The sequence below is a fragment of the Wyeomyia smithii genome, chromosome 1 (genome assembly GCF_029784165.1).
Source record: "Wyeomyia smithii strain HCP4-BCI-WySm-NY-G18 chromosome 1, ASM2978416v1, whole genome shotgun sequence".
Classification (NCBI taxonomy): Eukaryota; Metazoa; Arthropoda; class Insecta; order Diptera; family Culicidae; genus Wyeomyia; species Wyeomyia smithii.
This window is the reverse complement of record NC_073694.1, coordinates 98343053-98364691: the sequence shown is the minus strand read 5'-3', so window position 1 is coordinate 98364691 and position 21639 is coordinate 98343053. Positions and strand designations below refer to the sequence as shown.

Sequence of the window (21639 nt, the reverse complement as noted above, 5' to 3'; positions counted from 1 at the left end):
ATGTCTGTTGCATATAAGCGCATGTATGTTCATATGTGTATACATGATTGTTCGCATGAATTTCATGTATATTCGTATGTGTGTGTGTGTTCATGTGTGTTTTTGTATGTTTACCTATGTGTTGAGTTCGTATGGCTGTGTGTATTTGGGAATTTTAAAAGTGAATATTCGATGCGTTGCCTAAAATATTTTTAGAGTTACTGTCTGAAAAATATGATTTAAAAAAGTTTCATTTTTTTAGGAATCATGGATTTTAATCTTTAATAAAGTCCGCATGAGAATTAACAGATTACACCGCTAGGTAGATTAATCAATGTTTTAAACATTCAATCAAAGGTATTCAATAGGTTAAAGTACCACTCACCATATTGTTATGCAACGAGCATCGTTAATTTATCGCTATCACGCTATTCTATTTTGAAAACCTAAGCCAATCAAGAAAAATCATGAACATTCTTTTGATTCTCGAAATCAGATCATGCAATCTGTATTTTTTTTTTCATCAGAGGCGCAGCATTGTGGGATAGGTGTTAGTAAGTTCAGAAGAACAGGTCTTGAAAAAATATGAAAAATATTAGAGTTTATTAAAAATCATTCAATAAAAAAGTATCTGGATATGATTACCGCTGAGATTGTTCAAAGAGAAACGAACACGATTGATTTTATTATAACACTAGACATGGACACTTTTTCCAATAAAATGTGAACAAATAATCGTCTCAATATTGTAATTGCTATTCATTATATTATTGAAACGAATACCCTTGTTATGAACAAAGCTTAATGTAATTTTGATTTTTATGAAGCAATAAAAAAATTTATTGACTCGATTTTTTCTAGGTCTATACTTTGTAGGATAATATAATTTCGACGTACTTTATAATTTGAATGCATTAATTTTACTTCATTGTAGCAACCTTGAATTGAAAATTTCAAAATTTCTATTAAACGAATAAATCAGTCAAACACAAACACATCCACGATCTATGTATACATTTTATCACAATGCAACATTTCTTCAAACCCATATCTAATTTATTCTATTTTATTTATAGTCGAGTTTCGGTAATGCGTGGCCAAGTCATTACACCTCAAGGATTAGGTATTATCGGCATACGCGTTTCGGTGGATCGAGATTCAAGATTTGGTTTTACTCTCACGCGTCAAGGTGGATGGTAAGTTTTGTTTTAAGTCCTAATTAATCTCACTGATTGAAAAAAGTGGAAGAGGTTGTTTATAAGAAACGACCGCAAAGTTGACGTAGAATTACAACAGCCTGTCTTATGTCAATAATTTTTTGCAATAGCTGCGAAAATACACTCAATTAGGGTTAATCATTTTAATGTTGTGAAGCGATATATTTTTCCGTACATGTTTCGTATATTATTTTTGCTTTAATGGAATGGAATGGGATAACTGGAAAAATAGGTGTGACTCTCCAAGCTGGTCTCGAGGTACGATGCTGGCCTAACAAGCCAGTCGTCGTAGCTCGAGTCTCGGCTCGGGAGAGACTGTTAGTGTCAGTAGGATCGTAGCGCTAGCCCCGCAATTGTCCTGTACACTCAACAATTGGCTGCGAAGTCTGTGTATAATAAACAGAAGATCGAGTTCCGATACGGAATGTAGCACCAAGGCTTCCTTTTTTAAATTATTTCCAGTTATACCATTCTACAACGTTCGAAAAAAAATACATCTCATTCATTCTGGCTCACATGCTTGTCATTCTCCTCAGTATGTGAAAGGAGAGGAGAAAAAACTCTTCAAATATTCATTTGTGTTCTTCAAATTTCAGTTGTTCAATTTAATATCCGATGAAATGTCTGTTTATTATCTGATGAAGCTCTTATATAGGCCAAATGATGCATTCCCAATTTACTAGGTCCATAACTCTATCGACCGTGCTTGGGGAAGCGCGGTATAACGACCAATCAGAGATCGAATTTGGTATTTTGACAAGGCTTAAAAATTTTCAATAGTACAATAGTTCGAATGATAAAATTGCAATTTCATGCATTTGGTAGGAATCTTAGAAGATTTTCTAATCGATTGCTGCAAAAACGAAGGAAATCCATCGAAAACTAACCGATTTATTAGCATTTGAAATTTTTCTCACTTTTTTCAGTTTTAGATTTTCATTTTACATCCCCATGTAGCCGAACTTCCTGAGAGAAGTATTCTACTTCAAAATTAAATCTTCATTAATTCATTTGTTGTCCTTATAAGGACAATTGTTCAATTTATCATAGGATGTAGTGTTTATCTTACATCTCTGTGTTACCTTGACAGTGAGGACTAAGGCGCACGGTCAACACAATAAGAAAGGTATTTTCACATTGAAAACTAGACACGGCTTTACTGGAGGGAGTGTTGGCAAGTGCATCTACCGCTAATACCGCCGCTATCATACGAAAGCGCGTCGTTTCATGTGGGGAATATCAACAACGAAAAATGACGCACGTCTAAGCATAATCCGAACTGTTTCGCCGTGCTGCTTCCATTTACTTTCACTTCGGCCTCAGGGAAATACCGGCTGCATCTACCGCTGAGGCTGTCACTATACTGCTATTGGTACCAAAAGCTATTAACTCTTCAAATAAGTATTTTATTTGTTCTCAAAAGAACAATTGTTCAATTCAAAATCGGATTTACGCAATCGCATCTCTGTAATATTACCGACAATAATATTCTTTTGAACAAAATGATACAACTTTCCCATTAGACCTCAGCCATGATAGACGCGAAAAGCGACACGGACCGATTCGCTCGGCTGTAGGTTAATGTACATCCATCAGTAGAGCTGTACATTACCCAACCTGCGTCTACTATGGCAGAGGCCTTAGAGAAAGTTGCTGGCTCATGTGTTCACTTCATGCAAGCCTGCTGCTGATGCTTCCCGCTACCACACTGAAACAGCATTTTAGTGAAGGGAGTGTCGTTGCATCAGCTGACCCTGCTACTATCGATGCTGATATACCCGCTGCAACAGCTACGCTATGTAAAGCCATGCCACAGTTGTGGCCGCTATACGCTGGCCCAACTGCTGAGCAACTGCAACGCTATCCTTTGCCATGCCACAGTTGTGGCCGCTATACGCTGCCACTGGTATCCGCTGTACCTGTATCTGCTGGCCCAGCTGCTATCGATGCTGAGATCCGCTGAAACTGCTACGCTTATCCGCAGCCATGCCACAGTTGTGGCCGCTATCCGCTATCGATGGTACCCACCGCACTGCTCCCGCTGCTGCTAAGGGAGGACTGCTGTTGTCGCTGTTCAGAACTATTATGAGCGGCTTCGACTAAAACAGGCTCTTATATAGGGATGAAAATAGGAATGAATTATTTTTCGTACGTGGTGGAATGATATAACTTGAAAAATATGTGTGACTTCATTCTGGCTCAGAGCGATCATTTGATAAGCTCCACCTCTTTTTTCAGTTTCTAAAGTTTTTCCTCAGTTTCTTAGCACGGATGTACAAAAATGATTTTTTGTGGACATTCTGTCGAGCCGGACCGATAGCACTCTCATTGAAGCAACAAAATAACATGTTTTGTGTCGTGTTGCGCAGCTTGGTTGAAGAAAATGTTCCCGTTTCTGTGTCGCATGGAAGCAGATTATTGTGTGTTTGATATTGCCGATGGTAGACATGAGCTACTGTGATGTTAAACTTTAACCGTCTTCTACAAGACGTTACACCCTTGTTAATGAAGAGTTTTGAATGAATGAGCATCGTGAGCAGAACGTGCTGACTGCTGTACATTTGCAGCAGCATTAAACCTCAGTTGCAGTTTATTGATAACCATATGCTCTTCGAAATACATCATTCGGCTACGGTGCTTTCACGAAAGTAAAGCCCTCGTTTCCGGTGTTTGCTGATGCTTGAGGCCCCAGTGCCGATAGTATAACACTGCCACTGGCTTCGGTGTTTCAAGTTTCGCCCGTCGTGTCGTCTGTCTTACACCAAGTGGTCAGAGGTCGAAGTTTGCGTTTCGACAAGGCTTGACAATTTTCAATAGTACAATCGTTCGAACAATCAGATTACAACTTTCTGCATTTGGACGGGTGCTTGGTTGATTTTCCAATCGATTACTGCAAAAATAACGAAAATCGGTTGGAAACTGACTGAGCTTAAAACGGTTGAAAATGGACAATTTTTGTGACGCTCTCGATGTTTTTGGTTTTTGAAATTGGATCCCTGTAATGAAATTGGTCCCCTGTATATGTTGCCGTAAGACGTAATTCTACGTCAAAAAAAAACTCAGAACCAAAAACGCTCGCGTGCGTTGAAATTTATTCTGTAAATTTTCGTTTGCTCTTATATCGCGAATTCATTATCACAGATAATCAGATGCCAACAACAACAATCATTACTTTTACCAGTTAACTCCAAATTGAATCCACTTTCGATAGTATAGCTATGAAAATACAAAAAGCAATTATGTAGTTCGATTCACAGGATCCAGAAATTGAAGTGCTACATCAGAACAACAGATAAATTTATCGAAATATAAACATCATATATCAACTTCATTCAACGTCACTTGGAAACGTGTTACGTTTTGAAAATTTTCTGGTTAAGTTAAATCTGCTTGTTGCTTGTTGCAGATGAAGGGAGGACGCAGCGTATGAGGCCCGGCTGTTGCCAGATGTCGCTTTAGAACTTAAACACCTTCATTTTTTCAGAGCAGACTTCGGCAGGCAATAAGGTAGGGTTCATGTTTGTAGAACTAGTTCCCAATGTGTATTTGCCTAATGTGTAGGGACTTCCCTACCAGGACTTGTGATTACTTAGAAATAAAACATACAAAGTCCTGTACGTGCACTTAGTACACGGAACCACTCCACTAGATGTAGATGATGATGAAAATGATGGAAGTGATTAACTTTATTGAGTTACAATTGGGCTTGAATATTAACCAACGGGTAACTAAGAGCGAGAGGCTCTCAGACTACAGTTTATCTAGCTACCTTATTCAGATCTATAGTATTTCTTGGCCTGTCTCTATTTCCAACTTATTTTTAGTATATACATTCGACTATTTGCTGAAAACATTAGGCAGCCATGGTATAAACACTGAACCGTGCGCACTGGTGCGATTTTTGCATAGTAAACACGATACGACATGTCTTGCTACTACCACTCAGTGTTAGTGGTAGACAGACGGCACGAAGGGCGAAACTTGAAACAGTGTTATATGATCGCCACTGGTGCCCTAAGCTTCGGTAAACACCGGCGCCGGTGAATCTAGCTTCGGAAAACACTGGTCTCACGTAAAGAATAATATCAACAATGTGAGTATTTTTGGAAACTTTTCGCTTCGCATAAGGCCTAGCAGAGCCATATGGCAGTGACCGAGGTGTTTCTACGAAGTTCAAACATTCGGCTACGGTGCTTTCACGAAAGTAAAGCCCTTGTTTCCGGTGTTTGCTGATGCTTGAGGCCCCAGTGCCGATAGTATAACACTGCCACTGGCTTCGGTGTTTCAAGTTTCGCCCGTCGTGTCGTCTGTCTTACACCAACACTGAGTGGCAATTGCTAAGCACGCCGTTTCGTGTTTTAAATATATCCCACAGTGCAGAGCGTGTTTTGGACATAGCTGACATGAGGGCGCGTGCGAGTGCGAGTGTTTACTCAGAACCTCGCGCAACCGTGAGCGCCTGAGGGCAACCGTGAGTGACGCTGTGCCTCTGGCTAGGGAACCTGTATATTAGAGAAATGACAAGACACTCACCGTTAAGGCAACTGTCAACATCAAAACGGATAACGGCAATGCAAAATTATACAGATCGCCCGTTTTGATGTTGACAGTTGCCTTAACGGTGAGTGTCTCGGCGTCTCTCTGGTGTATAGGCTGACTACCTCCGGCTTCTGTTTTGGTTATAGTTAAGCTGAAAAGGTAAACATAGTGTGGCATGATCGTTAAGATATTTACATTTTGTAAGCCACCGGTCGTTCGACGACTTATAACTAGGACGCTTGGTTATTGTTTTAAACGATACATAATAAGGATGTTTTAGAATGCTATGTTATTGAAAGGTGTTGCGTGTTAAGTAAACCTGGTAGCAAGCTAATGCTCCTTATCTCCTTATATTAAAGTTATTTTTCGTTCAAACTGCTTGACCTACTGTATTAAGTAAACTCGGTAGCAGGCTATTGTTCTAGAAGGCTAAATTCTGATACATCGTGAAGAAACATTGGGCAATTTTCACGGGGTGTTGCGTCACATTTCCCCAGTCTCCCGAGGTGGTTGTTATCGCGAAGAGAGAACGGCCTAATGCCCGGCTATGGTGGCTTCTTGGTGCTTCTTATTATATTTACATAATGTTTCTTTTTTTTAGCGATTTTATGTCTCTTATTTTCTCGTCATGTGTAACGTAACTATTTACATATTCATTTTTAAATAACAATCCTTATTCAATTCGGCACGTAACATTATGTGATTTGCATAGGTGCTACCATTGATTAATATTTTCATAAGTACATAAAACTTCTTAATAAGAAATTAACAACACCATAATCGCGTAAGTTATGTGTCTGTTCATCCGGTGCGTTGCTTCTCGTACTGTGTTGCGAAAATCTTGCAGGTGGAGAGAGACGGGTGGTAGGTGTCCGGGCGGTGGTGACCCACTCGGCCTCTAGTGAACGCCTATCTCGATTGCGCGACAGCGTCGTCACGCTGCCTTAATTAAACACCTTCGACGGTTCTCATTCTTCTTTGGCGCATCTCTGCGCGTCGGATTGTTTGTTTACGCTGCCTTGCTGCGGCACTCACCGCGCTATGTATAATCGTCGTTCTTAGATTCAACTTATTTGGCAATAAGTTTGAGTGCCAATGGACTGTTCGTCAACAGCTGATTTGTGTGCTTTGACCGAATTTTGTTTTATTTTTCGGTGGTGTCAATTTACCGCGTACTGCTATGCGCTTATGTAGAACTGCGCTTCATGCATCTGTATGCGTTGAATCATACTAACGAAGTTCTCCCGGGTTGGTTATGGCCATTCTTTGACTTGGCCTGCATTCGTTTCTTCCTCTGTTGGGTTGGGTGCGTGTCTTGCCCCGCTATTTGTCTCATATATGATAATCCAAGATGGATCGATTGGCTTAGCCCCATCCTTTTATTCTGGTTTACAGCGAAACTTCCATCGCCAGGCTCGTAATCATCTGCTTCGTAAGCCTTGTAAACATATGTTAGGGGCCACTCCTGGGTACCCGCCGTCCGTTGACACCCCTCCGCTCAACTCCCCGTACTCAGCTACCTCCTAAGACCTCCTGGGGCTTCATTGTAGTCATCTTCAACGATCCAGAGCACGTCTTCGTTATCTCCGTTTAGCTGCTGGTGTTGCGTATTATTGCTCATCTTAAATGCTATTCATCTATTTCTTTTTAACGCCGGCAGTTGCTAATTTCTAAAGACCGTCACTAGCTAGCATTAGCAAAATGTTTGTGTGTGTCGTATTTCCCAAAAATTCTGCGCATCTAGTAATAACGAATTTATTTGTCCGTCAATTGTTTCCGGAATGATCCGGAATTATCGATAACACAATTCTGTTGCTGGTTTCTTCGTTTGTGGGTGCATGGATTTTTTTATCCTTGTATGTTTAATTAAAGTAGTTGCGTTAGACCGTGGAACGTTTCGCAACGTTGCCTTCAATAACTATTATACTCAAAATTGGCGAACTGTCATTGATTGTATTTTGTACTTTGTGCTGTCTCGATTCCTACAATTTGCTATTAATATTTGCAAATTTACAGCCAAACAAAATTTAATTGTAGAACGCGGAAATTGTTCTCGAGTATTTGGTTGATTCTAGTGACGAAGAAAATGATTTTGCGAACAAACCTTTTTATAAGCGAGTATGACAAGGATTTTTGGAAAGATTCGAGGTGGCTCTCAGCCTGGAAAACGGTAAAATATTGACCGCTATGCTGAGAAAGTTTGCCATCCAGCGTTTGTGTAAAATTTCAGCTCAATCGAAATTAAAATAGACTGGTTCACGCCGATACTTGCGTCCTACGACCAGGGCCGGCGTCACATTATTTTCCCGAGAGGGTAGTAAGGAATAGGGAAGGTTCATGGGTGACAAAGGCGTAGCCGGGGGGGGGGGAAGGGGGGTGACCTTTTGATACCTGAAATGCCAGTGCAAGTGCCAATGAAATGTTTAAGAGAAATTAGATTTTTGAATTTCGTTCAGTAGTCATTTTTCACATAAATTTCCATGGAAGGCTCATTTGCAAAAGTAATTCCACGCCCTTGCGTGTGGCTTTCCGAGAGTTTACCGAAACATTCGCCATGGTGGACATGCGTGTAGGCATGTTTTTGAGTTCTTTCTTCTTTCTATTTATCAATTCCTCCTCAATTTTCGCGTCAAGTTTGTAAGGTAGGTCTCACGCTTTTGGTTTGTCCAGAAACTGAATGGGATGCAGCTGGGGAACGTTGGGTGGGTTGGCCGACAAGAGTACCGCATCGATTTTCAGCCGCTCCATCTCCTCCAGGGATTGCTTTGAGTAGTGGGCCGACACCAGATCGGGCCAGGGCACCACGTCTTCGCCCCTACCGTATTTCTTGATAAACGACGCAACTTCCGGCAGGCACTTCGTACTATAAATTTTCCTGTTCACGGCCAGTACGGAGCTTCTCGCTGATTGTCAGCCACAGCAGCACCTTCTTTGGGAACTTGGTGTGTGAAATGAATTTCACCTCAGAGGTCACTGCCTTCGTGGGTAAAGTAAAATATGGAGTGCCCGAAGGTCTCGGCGTGGACCACCATCACCACATCGCGATTCGCCGGAAAAATCTACTCGACCATCGAGCAACTCCGAAACCAATGAACGGGACTTCCGCTTTCCGATGTCCATGTTCGCCAGGTACTTTTCCACTGTTTGGCCGGTTGAACCGACCTCCCGATCAAGCGTACGCAGCGATGTAGCCACTTCCTCCTCGGTTTTCTTCTTCAGCATTCTTTGGAGCTTCGATGCTCTGCTTGTAGTCCAGCAGTGCCAAGATGTTGTAGGTACCGGAACAAGCGTAGCCGGCATCCCTTTTCCTTACGATATCTGTTTTCGACGCGACGGATTGACGTGCTTTGATCGCGCACACTTCTGAACGGAGTAGCTTCACTGTTTTCGCCATTATGGTTAGAGTTTGAGATGGGTGGTTTCGTCAGTGCGTGTAAAGGTAAACTCATGAAAAATCGGCCTTTTTTGAGCATTTTTTTCAATGCTAACGTTAGGGCTCAACAATTTTGTCTTCTCGAAAAAAGTTTCCATCTAAAAATTTGAGCTTAATCGAACTTCTGAGAGGGTTTCACTTACAGTCGTGAAAGTCTTATATTTTTGACCAACCTAAAAATGCACAAGAGTAGTTCTTAAAGTTTCAGAAATCGATTTTCTTTGATAGCAAATCTCTTAGAAATGCATGAAATGTCGAGAATTGATGTTTCATATAAATTTGTTTTAAAAACAAAAATTAAATTTCAGGGACATGGAAACTTTTGCGTTGGGAGACTCGAGCTACACCACAAGAAACAGCAGAACCCACAAGAGACACTCCCAGCTCGAACATTTCCTTTACCGATCAAAAAACTGCAACTTTGACCGCTTTGAGGCTTTACTTCCCAAAGTCCGATTGAGCTCAAATTTGGCATGGAAAATTTTTACGAGAAAACAAAACTTTAGAACTCATTCTGTGCCGAACACGCATCAGTATCGGACGTGTGATCGGTGATCGCTCCGATAGAATATAAAACAAAAGACGTGTGAACAAGTGTTGGCATTGTTTGCCTGGTCGAGTGAAATAAATCCGGGTTAAAGGTCGCGCCTTTGTGCAACTGTTTCGCATCGTGACTAGCTCACCAGCTGGCTGGTGCGTAAGCCGATTTGGCTGCTGGCTGAATTGTGCTACAGCAGTGACGAGACACAAAAGAGGAAAAAGAAGAAGCCATCAGTTGACAGTGAGTTGTATCGCTGTGTGGAGTGATCTCACACCTGGCTCGCTGCTGGTGGCTGTTTGGTGCTGCTGTATTGGTGCTGCTGGCTGTAACGGCTGCAACTTCGAACGATCGGACAACCAACCTTACTGGAAGGGAGAAGTAAAAAGGTACGTGCTCTTGTCGGCGCTAGTGCGCTAGACTTAGCGGGATGGATGAAGATCCTTCGCCTCCCGCGCCACCATTCCCGAACCCCTCTGACCCTGACCCTTCTGTTAACCCCTCCTCTGTTCATTCTTCAGTCCTTCCTCGCCCCAGGCTTTACCCAGACGGAGCCCAGGGCAGCTATACTGTCTATTTTCGGCCAAAGGCGGGACCGAAATCGAAACAGTTGAACCTCTTGCAGATTTCTAAAGACCTGACGAAGGAGTACAAGGGCGTGACCGAAATTTCCAAGGTCCGGCCTAACAAGCTCCGTGTCGTGGTCAGTAACCTGAAAGAGGCCAACGATATAGCTTGCTCTGAGCTCTTCACACGCGAGTATCGCGTTTACATACCCGCACGAGACGTGGAGATCGACGGTGTCATAACCGATTCGAGTCTGTCCGTCGAGTGTATACTGGAAAGTGCCAAAGGGTGCTTTAAAAACAAAACCTGTCCCGATGTAAAGGTGCTCGACTGCAAGCAATTGCGGTCAGCATCGATCATCGGTGGCAAAACAGTATACACCCCGTCAGACTCGTTTCGAGTTACGTTCACCGGGTCAGCGCTACCAAGCCACGTCTCGATTCACCGGGTTCGTCTCTCTGTGCGATTATATGTGCCTCGCGTCATGAACTGCCTGAATTGTAAGCAATTAGGCCACACCGCCGCCTACTGCTGCAATAAGGCACGTTGTGGCAAGTGTGGGGAGAATCATGCGGATGATTCCTGCAGTAAAAATGCTGAAAAATGCATTCACTGTGGGGAGAGTCAGCATGAGCTCTCGACATGTGCGGTGTACATGCAGCGCAGGGATAAAATAAAGAGGTCTCTCAAAGAGCGTTCGAAGCGTTCTTACGCTGAGATGCTGAAGAAGAACGTTACCACTTCTCCCATTACATCTAACCCTTATGATCTGTTGTCCTCTGATGAAACCGATTCTGACGATTCACCAGCGGGAACATCTTACGCCAATCCTGGGGAGTCTAGAAAGAGGAAAAATATTTCCTCTCCTAAACTTCTCAGAAAAGGTCCTAAGATTTCTCAAAGTGAAATGAAAGTTACAAACAAACCAAACAGTGCTGCGAAAAAACCGAAGCAAACTCCTCCTGGGCTTGCAAATTTAAAGTCCCAGAAGGAGTTCCCAGCACTGCCAGGAACATCTAAAACCCCAGTTGTTCCTTTTGCACATCCAGTTGATGAAACAAACTCTGGATTAGTGAAATTTTCTGACATTGTGGACTGGATTTTTGAAACTTTGAATGTACCCGATCCAATTAAAATTTTTCTTACAGCATTTCTCCCAACAGTTAGATCATTTTTGAAGCAGTTGACTGCCCAATGGCCCCTCCTTGCAGCGATTGTATCCTTCGATGCCTAATTCAACTGCGTATATGAAGGATTCTATCTCTGTCTTACAGTGGAATTGTAGAAGTATTTTACCAAAAATTGATTCGTTTAAAGTTTTGATAAATAAAAACAATTGCGATGCATTTTCCCTTTGTGAAACTTGGCTTACTCCAAATATTGATCTCAACTTCCATGATTTTAATATTATTCGCCTTGATCGAGACACCCCATATGGAGGAGTACTTTTAGGGATTAAAAAGTGCTATTCTTTCTATCGTATTAACCTCCCCTCGATTTCAGGCATCGAAGTTGTCGCATGTCAAATGACAATACAAGGTAAAGAGCTTTGTATTGCCTCAATATATATTCCTCCCAGAGCACAGGTTGGGCAACGGCTGCTCTTTGATTTAATAGAACTTCTTCCCTCGCCACGTTTGATTTTGGGAGACTTCAACTCTCATGGCGTGGCTTGGGGTTCCCCTTACAATGATAACCGCTCCTCTTTAAGCTATAACCTTTAGCGTAGCGACCATTTGCCTATTCTTATTTCAATTAATAACGGGTCAACTCGCATGCGACCAGTTGACATTCCGTATGACCTCACACGGAATGTCGATTGGAAGTTATACGAGGAAATGATTTCAAAAGCGGTCGATTCGATTCAACATCATCCACCACTTGAAGAATACAACCTCCTCGCGGGCTTGATTCTCGACGTCGCGTTGCAAGCCCAAACGAAGAAATATCCCGGCGTAACGATTAAAGAACGGCCTCCCACTCCGTGGTGGGACCAAGAGTGCTCCGATGTCTACACGCAAGTTCCGACGCGTTTTTGGCCTACCAGAAGGGAGGTATACCTGGCGACTATTTACGGTATTCGGAGCTTGATACCAAGCTTAAAAGCTTGGCTAAAGCAAAGAAACGCGGATATTGGCGTCGGCTCGTGAACGAGACGTCGAGGGAGACATCGATGAGCACTCTTTGGAACACAGCCTGAAGAATGCGGAATCGCGTAACGGTCAACGAAAGCGAGGAGTCTTCAAGTAGGTGGATATTTGATTTTGCCAGGAAAGTATGTCCGGACTCTGTTCCTGAGCAAAATATTGTTCGTGATGCGTCTCCGGGCCACGACGCGATAGAATCACCTTTTACGATGGCAGAATTTTCAGTTGCCCTCCTGTCCTGTAACAATAACGCGCCTGGGTTGGATAGAATCAAATTCAACTTGTTGAAGAATCTACCCAGCAATGCCAAGAGGCGCTTGTTGAACTTGTTCAATAAGTTCCTGGAGCAAAACATTGTACCGCAGGATTGGAGGCAAGTGAAGGTGATCGCCATCCAAAAACCAGGGAAACCAGCTTCTGATCACAACTCTTATAGGCCGATTGCAATGCTATCCTGTATCCGGAAATTGATGGAAAAAATGATACTCCGTCGTTTAGACCATTGGGTCGAATCAAATGGCCTACTATCGGATACTCAATTTGGCTTCCGCCGTGCCAAAGGGACGAATGATTGTCTTGCGCTGCTTTCAACAGATATTCAGCTGGCGTATGCTCGCAAAGAACAAATGGCGTCTGCGTTCTTGGACATTAAGGGGGCTTTTGATTCCGTTTCTATTGACATTCTTTCGGGCAAACTTCACCGACAAGGATTTTCTCCAATTTTAAACAATTTTTTGCACAATTTGTTGTCCGAAAAGCACATGCATTTTACGCATGGCGATTTGGCAACTTTTCGCATTAGCTACATGGGTCTTCCCCAGGGCTCATGTTTAAGCCCCCTTCTTTACAACTTTTATGTAAATGACATCGACGAATGTCTGGCAAATTCATGCACGATAAGACAACTTGCAGACGACAGTGTAATCTCTGTTACAGGAGCCAGAGCTGCCGATTTGCAAGGACCTTTGCAAGATACCTTGGACAATTTGTCTGCTTGGGCTTTACAGCTAGGTATTGAATTCTCTCCGGAGAAGACTGAGATAGTAGTTTTTTCTAGGAAGCATGAACCTGCTCAGCTTCAAACACAATTAATGGGTAAAACGATTTCTTAGGTTTTGGTACACAAATATCTTGGTATCTGGTTCGACTCTAAAGGCACCTGGGGTTGTCACGTGAGGTATCTGATGAAAAAATGTCAACAAAGAGTGAATTTTCTTCGTACAATAACCGGACAATGGGGGGGAGCCCATCCAGGAGACCTTATAAGGCTTTACCAAACAACGATATTGTCTGTTATTGAATACGGGTGTTTCTGCTTCCGCTCCGCAGCAAACACACATCTGATCAAACTGGAGCGAATACAATATCGTTGTTTGCGTATCGCCTTAGGTTGCATGCAGTCGACCCATACGATGAGTTTGGAGGTCTTAGCTGGAGTACTACCATTGAAAAACCGCTTCTGGAGCCTGTCTTCTCGTATTCTTATCAAATGTGAGGTCTTGAACCGTCCCATGATTGAAAATTTTGAAAGGGTAATCGGGTTCTCAAACCCGTTTTATGACATTGTATTTCCATTACATGTCCCAAAATATAGAAGGGTTAATATTCCGTTAAATTCGGTTAATATTCGAATATTCCAAATCGTGTCGACTTATCAAATACTTCTGATTCTACTGTGTTTTTCGATACATCCATGATAGAAGAAACTCGTGGAATCCCGGATCATTTACGCGTGCAGCAGATCCCCAAAATTTTTTCCAATAAATATCGAAACATCAACTGCAACAATATGTTCTCAGTGACGGATCACTTCTTGATGGCTCCACTGGCTTCGGTATTTTCAATAACAATTTAACCGTCTCCCATAAACTCGATAATCCTGCTTCTGTTTACGTCGCATAATTGGCTGCAATTAAGTACACCCTAGGATTTATCGAAAAAATGCCCACGGACCATTATTTCATCTTTACGGACAGTCTCAGTTCCATTGAGGCTCTCCGATCGATGAAAGATGTTAAGCACTCTCCGTATTTCCTGGGGAAAATACGGGAACATATGAGTGCTTTATCCGAAAAATCGTTTCAGATTACCTTAGCGTGGGTCCCTTCTCACTGCTCGATACCGGGCAATGAGAAAGCGGACTCTTTGGCTAAGGTGGGCGCAACAAACGGTGATATTTATGAAAGACCAATTGCTTTTAATGAATTTTTCGCACTTGTACGTCAGAATACGATCATCAGTTGGCAAAATGCTTGGACCAGAGGGGAATTAGGAAGGTGGTTACATTCCATAATCCCCAAAGTATCGACGAACCCGTGGTTCAAGGGGTTGGATGTAGGTCGGGATTTCATTTGCGTGATGTCCCGGCTTATGTCCAATCACTATAGATTTGACGCGCATCTCCGTCGCGTTGGGCTCGAGGAAAGTGGTATCTGTGCCTGTAGTGAGGGTTATCACGACATAGAGCATGTGGTTTGGTCATGCCCTGTACACCGTGACGCCAGGTCTGAATTAATAGCTTCCCTGCAGGCCGAAAGTAGGCAGCCGGCTGTTCCTGTTCGTGATGTCTTGGCGAGCCGTGACCTATCCTACATGTCCCTTATATACGTTTTCCTGAAATCCATCCACGCCCCAGTTTAATCCTATTCCCTTCCGCCTACATCCAACCAAACGACAAGAACACGTTAAGACCCCGGATCCGGAAACAGCAACTAGACCCGCACGATACTCTCAGGTCCCGAGGGAGACAACCCAATTTGCCAGTCCGTAATATCTTGGCCCAGCAGCGGAACATATTCAATATGCTGCTTACCTAAGGCGATGAAAAACCATCAAACAACAAATCAGTGCTTTTAATGCAAAACATTCTAGCTTTACGTTAGATTTAGTTCCAGCTCGTAGTCGGCAGCGAGGATAAAAAATTTGCTTTTAGTTATTAAGATACTTTAGAAAGTAAGCTACCAGATATAATTGGCGCCGTTAAACATTAAATTGTATTTGTGCCGTGTCAAATAAATTATAGATGAAGAAAAAAAAAACTTTAGAACTCTATCGTAAATGAAACAATTAAAAAAAATAATCCTTTTCTCTGAGTAACGTTACAACTGTACATAGATTTGTAGCGCAACGGTATCCATAAAAAATCTGTCGCTCGCAACAGTACTTTTTTTTGGTTTTGTCCAATAGTTCCGTGTGGGTAAGTACCCACATGGATATTTTCCGAGTGGTTACTACTACCCATACTACCCACTTGAAATGCCGGCCCTGCCTACGACGTGTTTAACCAAGGTAAAGCGTATCGTCTTCCAAGGTCGACTAATTATGTTCGAAACACTCATTATTTTCATAATATTGTTACGAACATTTACTATCGAGCACAACAAAACAAACAACAGTATGACATTATGCATCAATCAGCAACAATGCGGCACGTTGCTATCGCGTTGCCAAATTTAATAACTCGCTACTACCCGAGGTGGGGATTGCTATTTCCCAAACCAACATAGCAACGCCCGGTGCAGTTGCCGCGTCATGGTGGGAGTTGCCAAACTCGCTTGAGAAACTTCAATTTAGCCACTGGTGGGCTTGCTCTAAGCAAGTGGTGCATATATTTTTGCCTTTCTCCTAGAAAGGTATAGCAATCACTGGAAAAACCGAAGGTATAAAAGTGGTCCCAATGGCCGAATGTCATATACCACTCGACTTCTATCGACGAACTGAGCATTTTCTGTATGTATGTATGTATGTGTGTATGTGTGTATGTGTGTGTGTATGTGTGTATGTGCAACTTTTTTTTCTCACTCACTTTTCTCAGAGATGGCTGGACCGATTTTCATAAAATAATTGCAAATGAAAGGTCTAGTTGCACCATAGGTTGCTATTGAATTTCATTGTAATCGGATTTTTAGTTTAGAGGTTATGTATCAAAATGTAAAAATCAAGAAACATCAATATCTCAGAAACCACACAACTGATTTCAATAAAACTGGTTTCAAATGATTGGGCTGTCCCCAGAACCCTTAACTTTTGAATTTCGTTATGATTGAACATATGGTTCACAAGTTATGTAAAGAAAAGTTATCCTGAGGTTTAAACTCACTCATTTTTCTCAGTGATGGCTGAACAGATTTTCACAAAATTAGTGTTAAATGAAAGGTTTAGTTGCCCCATAGGTTGCTATTGAATTTCATTGCAATCGGATTGTAACTGTGTCCGTTGTTCATAAAAATGTGAAATCACATAATGAAAGTAAACATATTGACTTTCTCCTAACGATCACTGGCTAATTAAAAGGTAAAAAAATGATTGAAATGGCCGTATATCATATACTACTCAACTCAGTTCGACGAATCGAGCATTTCCTGCAAATATACATGCACCTATACATGTTTGTATGTTTGTGTGTGCACCTTTCTTTCGCACTCACTTTTCTCAGAGATGGTCTGACCGATTCTTTCTATCTTGGTGTCAAATGAAGGGTCTATTTGCCGCTTAGGTTGCTATTGAATTTCATTGTAATCAAACTTTTAGTTTTGGCGCTGCGTCAGAATGTGAAATACGCTCTTATATCTCAGAATCTATAGCCTTGCTCGGGATTGATGTTGAAATTAAAAGTCATTTCTATCATTTCACTTTTTGCCTATCTCCTAGAAAGGTATAGCAATCACTGCAAAAACTAAAGGTATAAAAGTGCTCAAAAGGGCCGAATGTCGTATACCACTCGACTCAGTTCGACGAGCTGAGCATTTTCTGCATGTGTGTGTGTGTAACGCTCTCCCAATCTCACTCGATTTTCTCAGAGATGGCTGAATCGATTCCAATGAAATCAATTGCAAATGAAAGGTCTAGTTGCCCTATGAGACCCTATTGAATTTTATTGTAATCTGATTTCTAGTTTAGAGGTTATATATTAAAATGTAAAAATCACGAAACATCAATATCTCAGAAACTACACAACCGATTTGAACAAAATTGGTTTCAAATGAACGGGTTACCTAAAAATCCTCAACTTTTGAATTTTATGAAGATTGAACATATGGTTCAGAAGTTACAGAAAGAAACGTTTTCTGGAGACTGTTTAATCTCACTCATGTTTCTCAGAGATGGCTGGACCGATTTTCATAAAATCAGTGTCATATGGAAAGCCTTGTTGCCCCATAAGACCGTAATGATTTTTTTTTGCGACCGGACTATTACTTTTCCTGTTATGTTTAAAAATGTGAAATCCAGCTATGAAATGAAACATATTCTGATGACTACTTGGGCTCACTCATTTTTCTCAGAAATGGTTCACCCGATTTCCACAGAATTAGTATCAAATGAAAGGTCTAGCTGCCTCATAACACCCTATTGAATTTTGCTGTAATCGGAATGTAACTTCGTCTGTAATGTATCGAAATGTGAAAATCACTAAACTTCATTATCTTAGAAACTACACAACAGATTTGAACAATATTGATATCGAATGAACGGGATAGTTAAAGGTTAACTGATGAATTATGATTGAACACGTGATTTCAAAGTTTGGCTCTCCCATACGTTCCCTTTTCATTTGATTGTAATCAAACTTAAGCAACCGTTATGTTTTAATTTGTAAAACAACGAAAGTCTATTATCTCAAGTATTACACGAGTTATTTGAACATAACTAGTGTCATACAAACGAGTCATCTCTCAAACTTACAAATAACAAACTTCATAAATATTTGATATACTGTTCAAAAGTTTTGTAAAGAAAAGGAATTCAAAGACTTTTCAACACTATAGCTGCTTTGATCAATATATATGGCCTCAATATGATTTAAATGTGGTTTCGTACTATTTGAACGTTCCCGGTATCGCTCGTGATTAAATTGTTCGAAATTAAGAGTCATTTCTTATATTTCGCTATTTCTGAAGCACTAACATTACGTCAAATTTCATATTTTATACTTTAATTACAACATCAATATTTTAGAACCCAAAGAGTGAATATACCTTTTTGGATTTAAGCATTCATGTAAATCTATTTTTACAAATAATAAGTGTTAATGAGAAAGGCTGAGTCTGACCGCTAGGTGCATTAATTTAGGTTGTTTTGCTATGATTTCATTTTTTTTGTTTAAGGAGTAAATGAAGTAATGAAGATAGATATTTAAATGAACTGAAAATATGATTGATGAAACTAACATCGACGTGCGTCACAAACATTGTTACTTTTCTTTTTTCGACTCTAAGCAAAGTCATGCTATTTTTAATTTTTGTTTGAGGAATAAATGTAGTAATGAAGATAGAAAATTAAATTAACTGAAAATATGATTGTAGAAACTACGAAAAATATAGTTCAGCAGGTGGGACTCGAACCCACAACTTTCAATCTCCGGTCAGATGTGTTTCCGTTACACCACCTTACTTACTTACTTACATTACTTTTTTGGCTAACGGACCGTTCACCGGTCCAGGGCCGAGCGAATTAGAGATGTCCATCTTCTTCTGTCTTGAGCAGCCGTTCTCCAGTCTCCCCGTACACCAGCAGATCGTGCATCTTCTTCCACCGCGCACATCCACCGCGTGCGAGGCCTACCACGGAGTCGACGGCCTCTTCCTGGTTCTCTACTGAAGATAGTTTTGGCGGCTCTCTCGTCAGGCATCCTGGCTACATGTCCAGCCCACTGCAGCCTGCCCCGCTGTACTACCTTCACTATATCAGCATGTTTGTATACCTGGTACAACTCGTGATTCATGCGTCTGCGCCACACTCCGTCTTCCAGTTTACCGCCAAGTATCGATCGCAGAATTTTACGCTCAAAAACTCCGAGCACTCGTCGATCAGCTTCCTTCAGCGTCTATGCTTCATGTCCGTAAAGGGCCACCGGGAGTATCGGCGTCCTATACAGCGCTAGTTTTGTGCGAGTTTCCAAACTACGGGACCTTAGCTGGTTACGCAGTCCGTAGAAAGCCCTGTTCGTAGCTGCAACTCGTTGTTTCACTTCACGGCTCATATCGTTGTCACATGTCACAAGCGTACCAAGATAAACGAATTCGTCAACCACTTCAAATCGTTCCCCATCTATCTCCACCTCAGCACCAACACCACGGGGACTCCCACGCTCTCTGCCAGCTACCATGTACTTCGTTTTGGCAGAGTTAATGACAAGTCCCAATCTCGCTGCTTCTCTCTTAAAAGGTACGAAGGCCTCCTCCACGGCCTTACGGTTGATACCGATGATATCGACGTCGTCCGCAAAGCCAAGAAGCATGTGAGATTTTGTGATGATCGAACCGTTTCTTTCGACGTTTGCTCTTCGTACTGCACCCTCAAGAGCGATGTTAAACAGTAGGTTGGAGAGCGCATCCCCCTGCTTCAGTCCATCCAACGTTACGAACGCGGCTGATGTCTCGCCAGCTATCCGCACGCACGATTTTGATCCCTCCAGGGTCATACGACTCAGCTTTATTAGTTTCGCAGGGAAACCGTGTTCCAGCATGATCTGCCACAGCTCGTTTCTTTTCACTGAGTCGTATGCCGCCCTGAAGTCCACAAAAAGATGGTGAGTCGATAAGTTGTACTCCCGGAACTTATCGAGGATCTGTCGCAGGGTGAAAATTTGATCCGTCGTGGAACGCCCTTGTCGAAAACCAGCCTGGTATTCGCCAACAAAAGATTCCGCTAGCGGTCTCAATCTGAAGAACAGGATACGGGAGAGCACTTTATATGCGGAGTTGAGCAACGTTATCCCTCGATAGTTGCCACAATCCAATCGATGGCCCTTCTTATAGATAGGGCATATGAGGCCTTCCAACCAGTCGTTCGGCATTTGTTCGTCCGCCCAGATTCTTAGTATTATCTGGTGGACCGCATAGTACAGCCGCTCGCTTCCCGCTTTTAGAAGTTCGGCCGGGATACCGTCCTTACCAGCGGCCTTGCCGTTTTTCAGCTCATTAATCGCCTTTTTCACCTCCTCCTGTGTTGGTGGCTCCACAGCTTGTTCGTCACTCATAATCGTCATCCTGTTCCTGCTCTGCTCATCCGGTACCTCACCGTTCAATAGCGCCTGAAAATGCTCCTTCCACCTGGCTGCTACCGTCGGTTTATCAGTAAGCAGGTTGCCGTCCTTGTCATTACACATGACCGGCACCGGGAAATTCCTGCTTCTGACTCTGTTGACAGTTCTATAGAATCTCCGCACGTCGTTTTGAGCATAGCTGTCCTCTGCGCTGGCGAGCACCTGCTCCTCGTACTCGCGCTTCTTCCGACGGTGGGTTCTATTTTCAGCAGCTCTTGCCACCCTGTACCTCTCTCTGTTCTGACGCGTAGCCGCAGTGAGCATGCGGCTCCTGGCACGGTTCTTCTCATGTGTCGCTCTCTGGCACTCGGCATCGAACCCGCCATTAGGCTGTCTTCCACGCGTCGGACCTACCACCTCTCTCGCAGTCGTTTCGATGGCGCCGTGAATACTGCTCCACAGCCCATTTATGTCTTCCACTCCTTCCTCCTGCTGTTCTGCGATCCGTTGATCCAGCTCTCTGGCGTTTTCTGCTGCCACGCCATCAGCTTTCAACCGCTGAATGTTGAAACGCGTCGTCCTCTCTGTGCGAGATTTCAGCACGTTTGACAACCGTGCGCGGATCTTACAAACGACGAGATAATGGTCAGAGTCAATGTTTGGTCCCCGAAAAGACTTAACATCAGTAACATCCGAAAAGTGCCGACCGTCAATCAGTACGTGATCGATCTGGGAGCAGGCTTCTCCATTTGGATGCCTCCAGGTGTGATTCCGAATATTCAAACGTGGAAAATAGGAGCTACATAGTTTATCAGCCTCAGGCCATTTTCATTGGTTGACGAGTGGAGGCTATGCCGTTACACCACCGCAGAACGTTAAAGGCGTAGTTCTAGAATCATGTTTTGTATCGCTTATCCGATTCTCACCCTTCGTACATTTACTCAGTAGAGACTATTATTTATAGCTGGCTATTGTTTCAACACCCCCAGTGGTAGTTGGAATGACTTCTCAGTGTGAGAGATAGAAACGTGTCAGCGAGTTACCATCTCTACCAGCAGCAACATCGACGTTTGTTACTTTTCTTTTTTCGACTCTAAGCAAAGTCATGCTATTTTTAATTTTTGTTTAAGGAGTAAATGTAGTAATGAAGATAGAAAATTAAATTAACTGAAAATAAGATTGTAGAAACTACGAAAATAATAGTTCAGCAGGTGGGACTCGAACCCACAACTTCC

General features: G+C 42.4%; 1 protein-coding gene across 2 annotated transcripts in view; it reads left to right on the top strand.

Annotated features, from left to right (window-relative positions):
* Positions 1 to 21639, top strand: part of LOC129718720 (teneurin-a) — an 822359-nt gene that overhangs the window by 405652 nt on the left and 395068 nt on the right. For both annotated transcript variants that reach the window (XM_055669766.1, XM_055669765.1), the window contains one exon: positions 1056 to 1175. In XM_055669766.1, coding sequence (XP_055525741.1) covers positions 1056 to 1175 — 120 coding nt within the window. The remainder of the gene's footprint in view (positions 1 to 1055; positions 1176 to 21639) is intronic.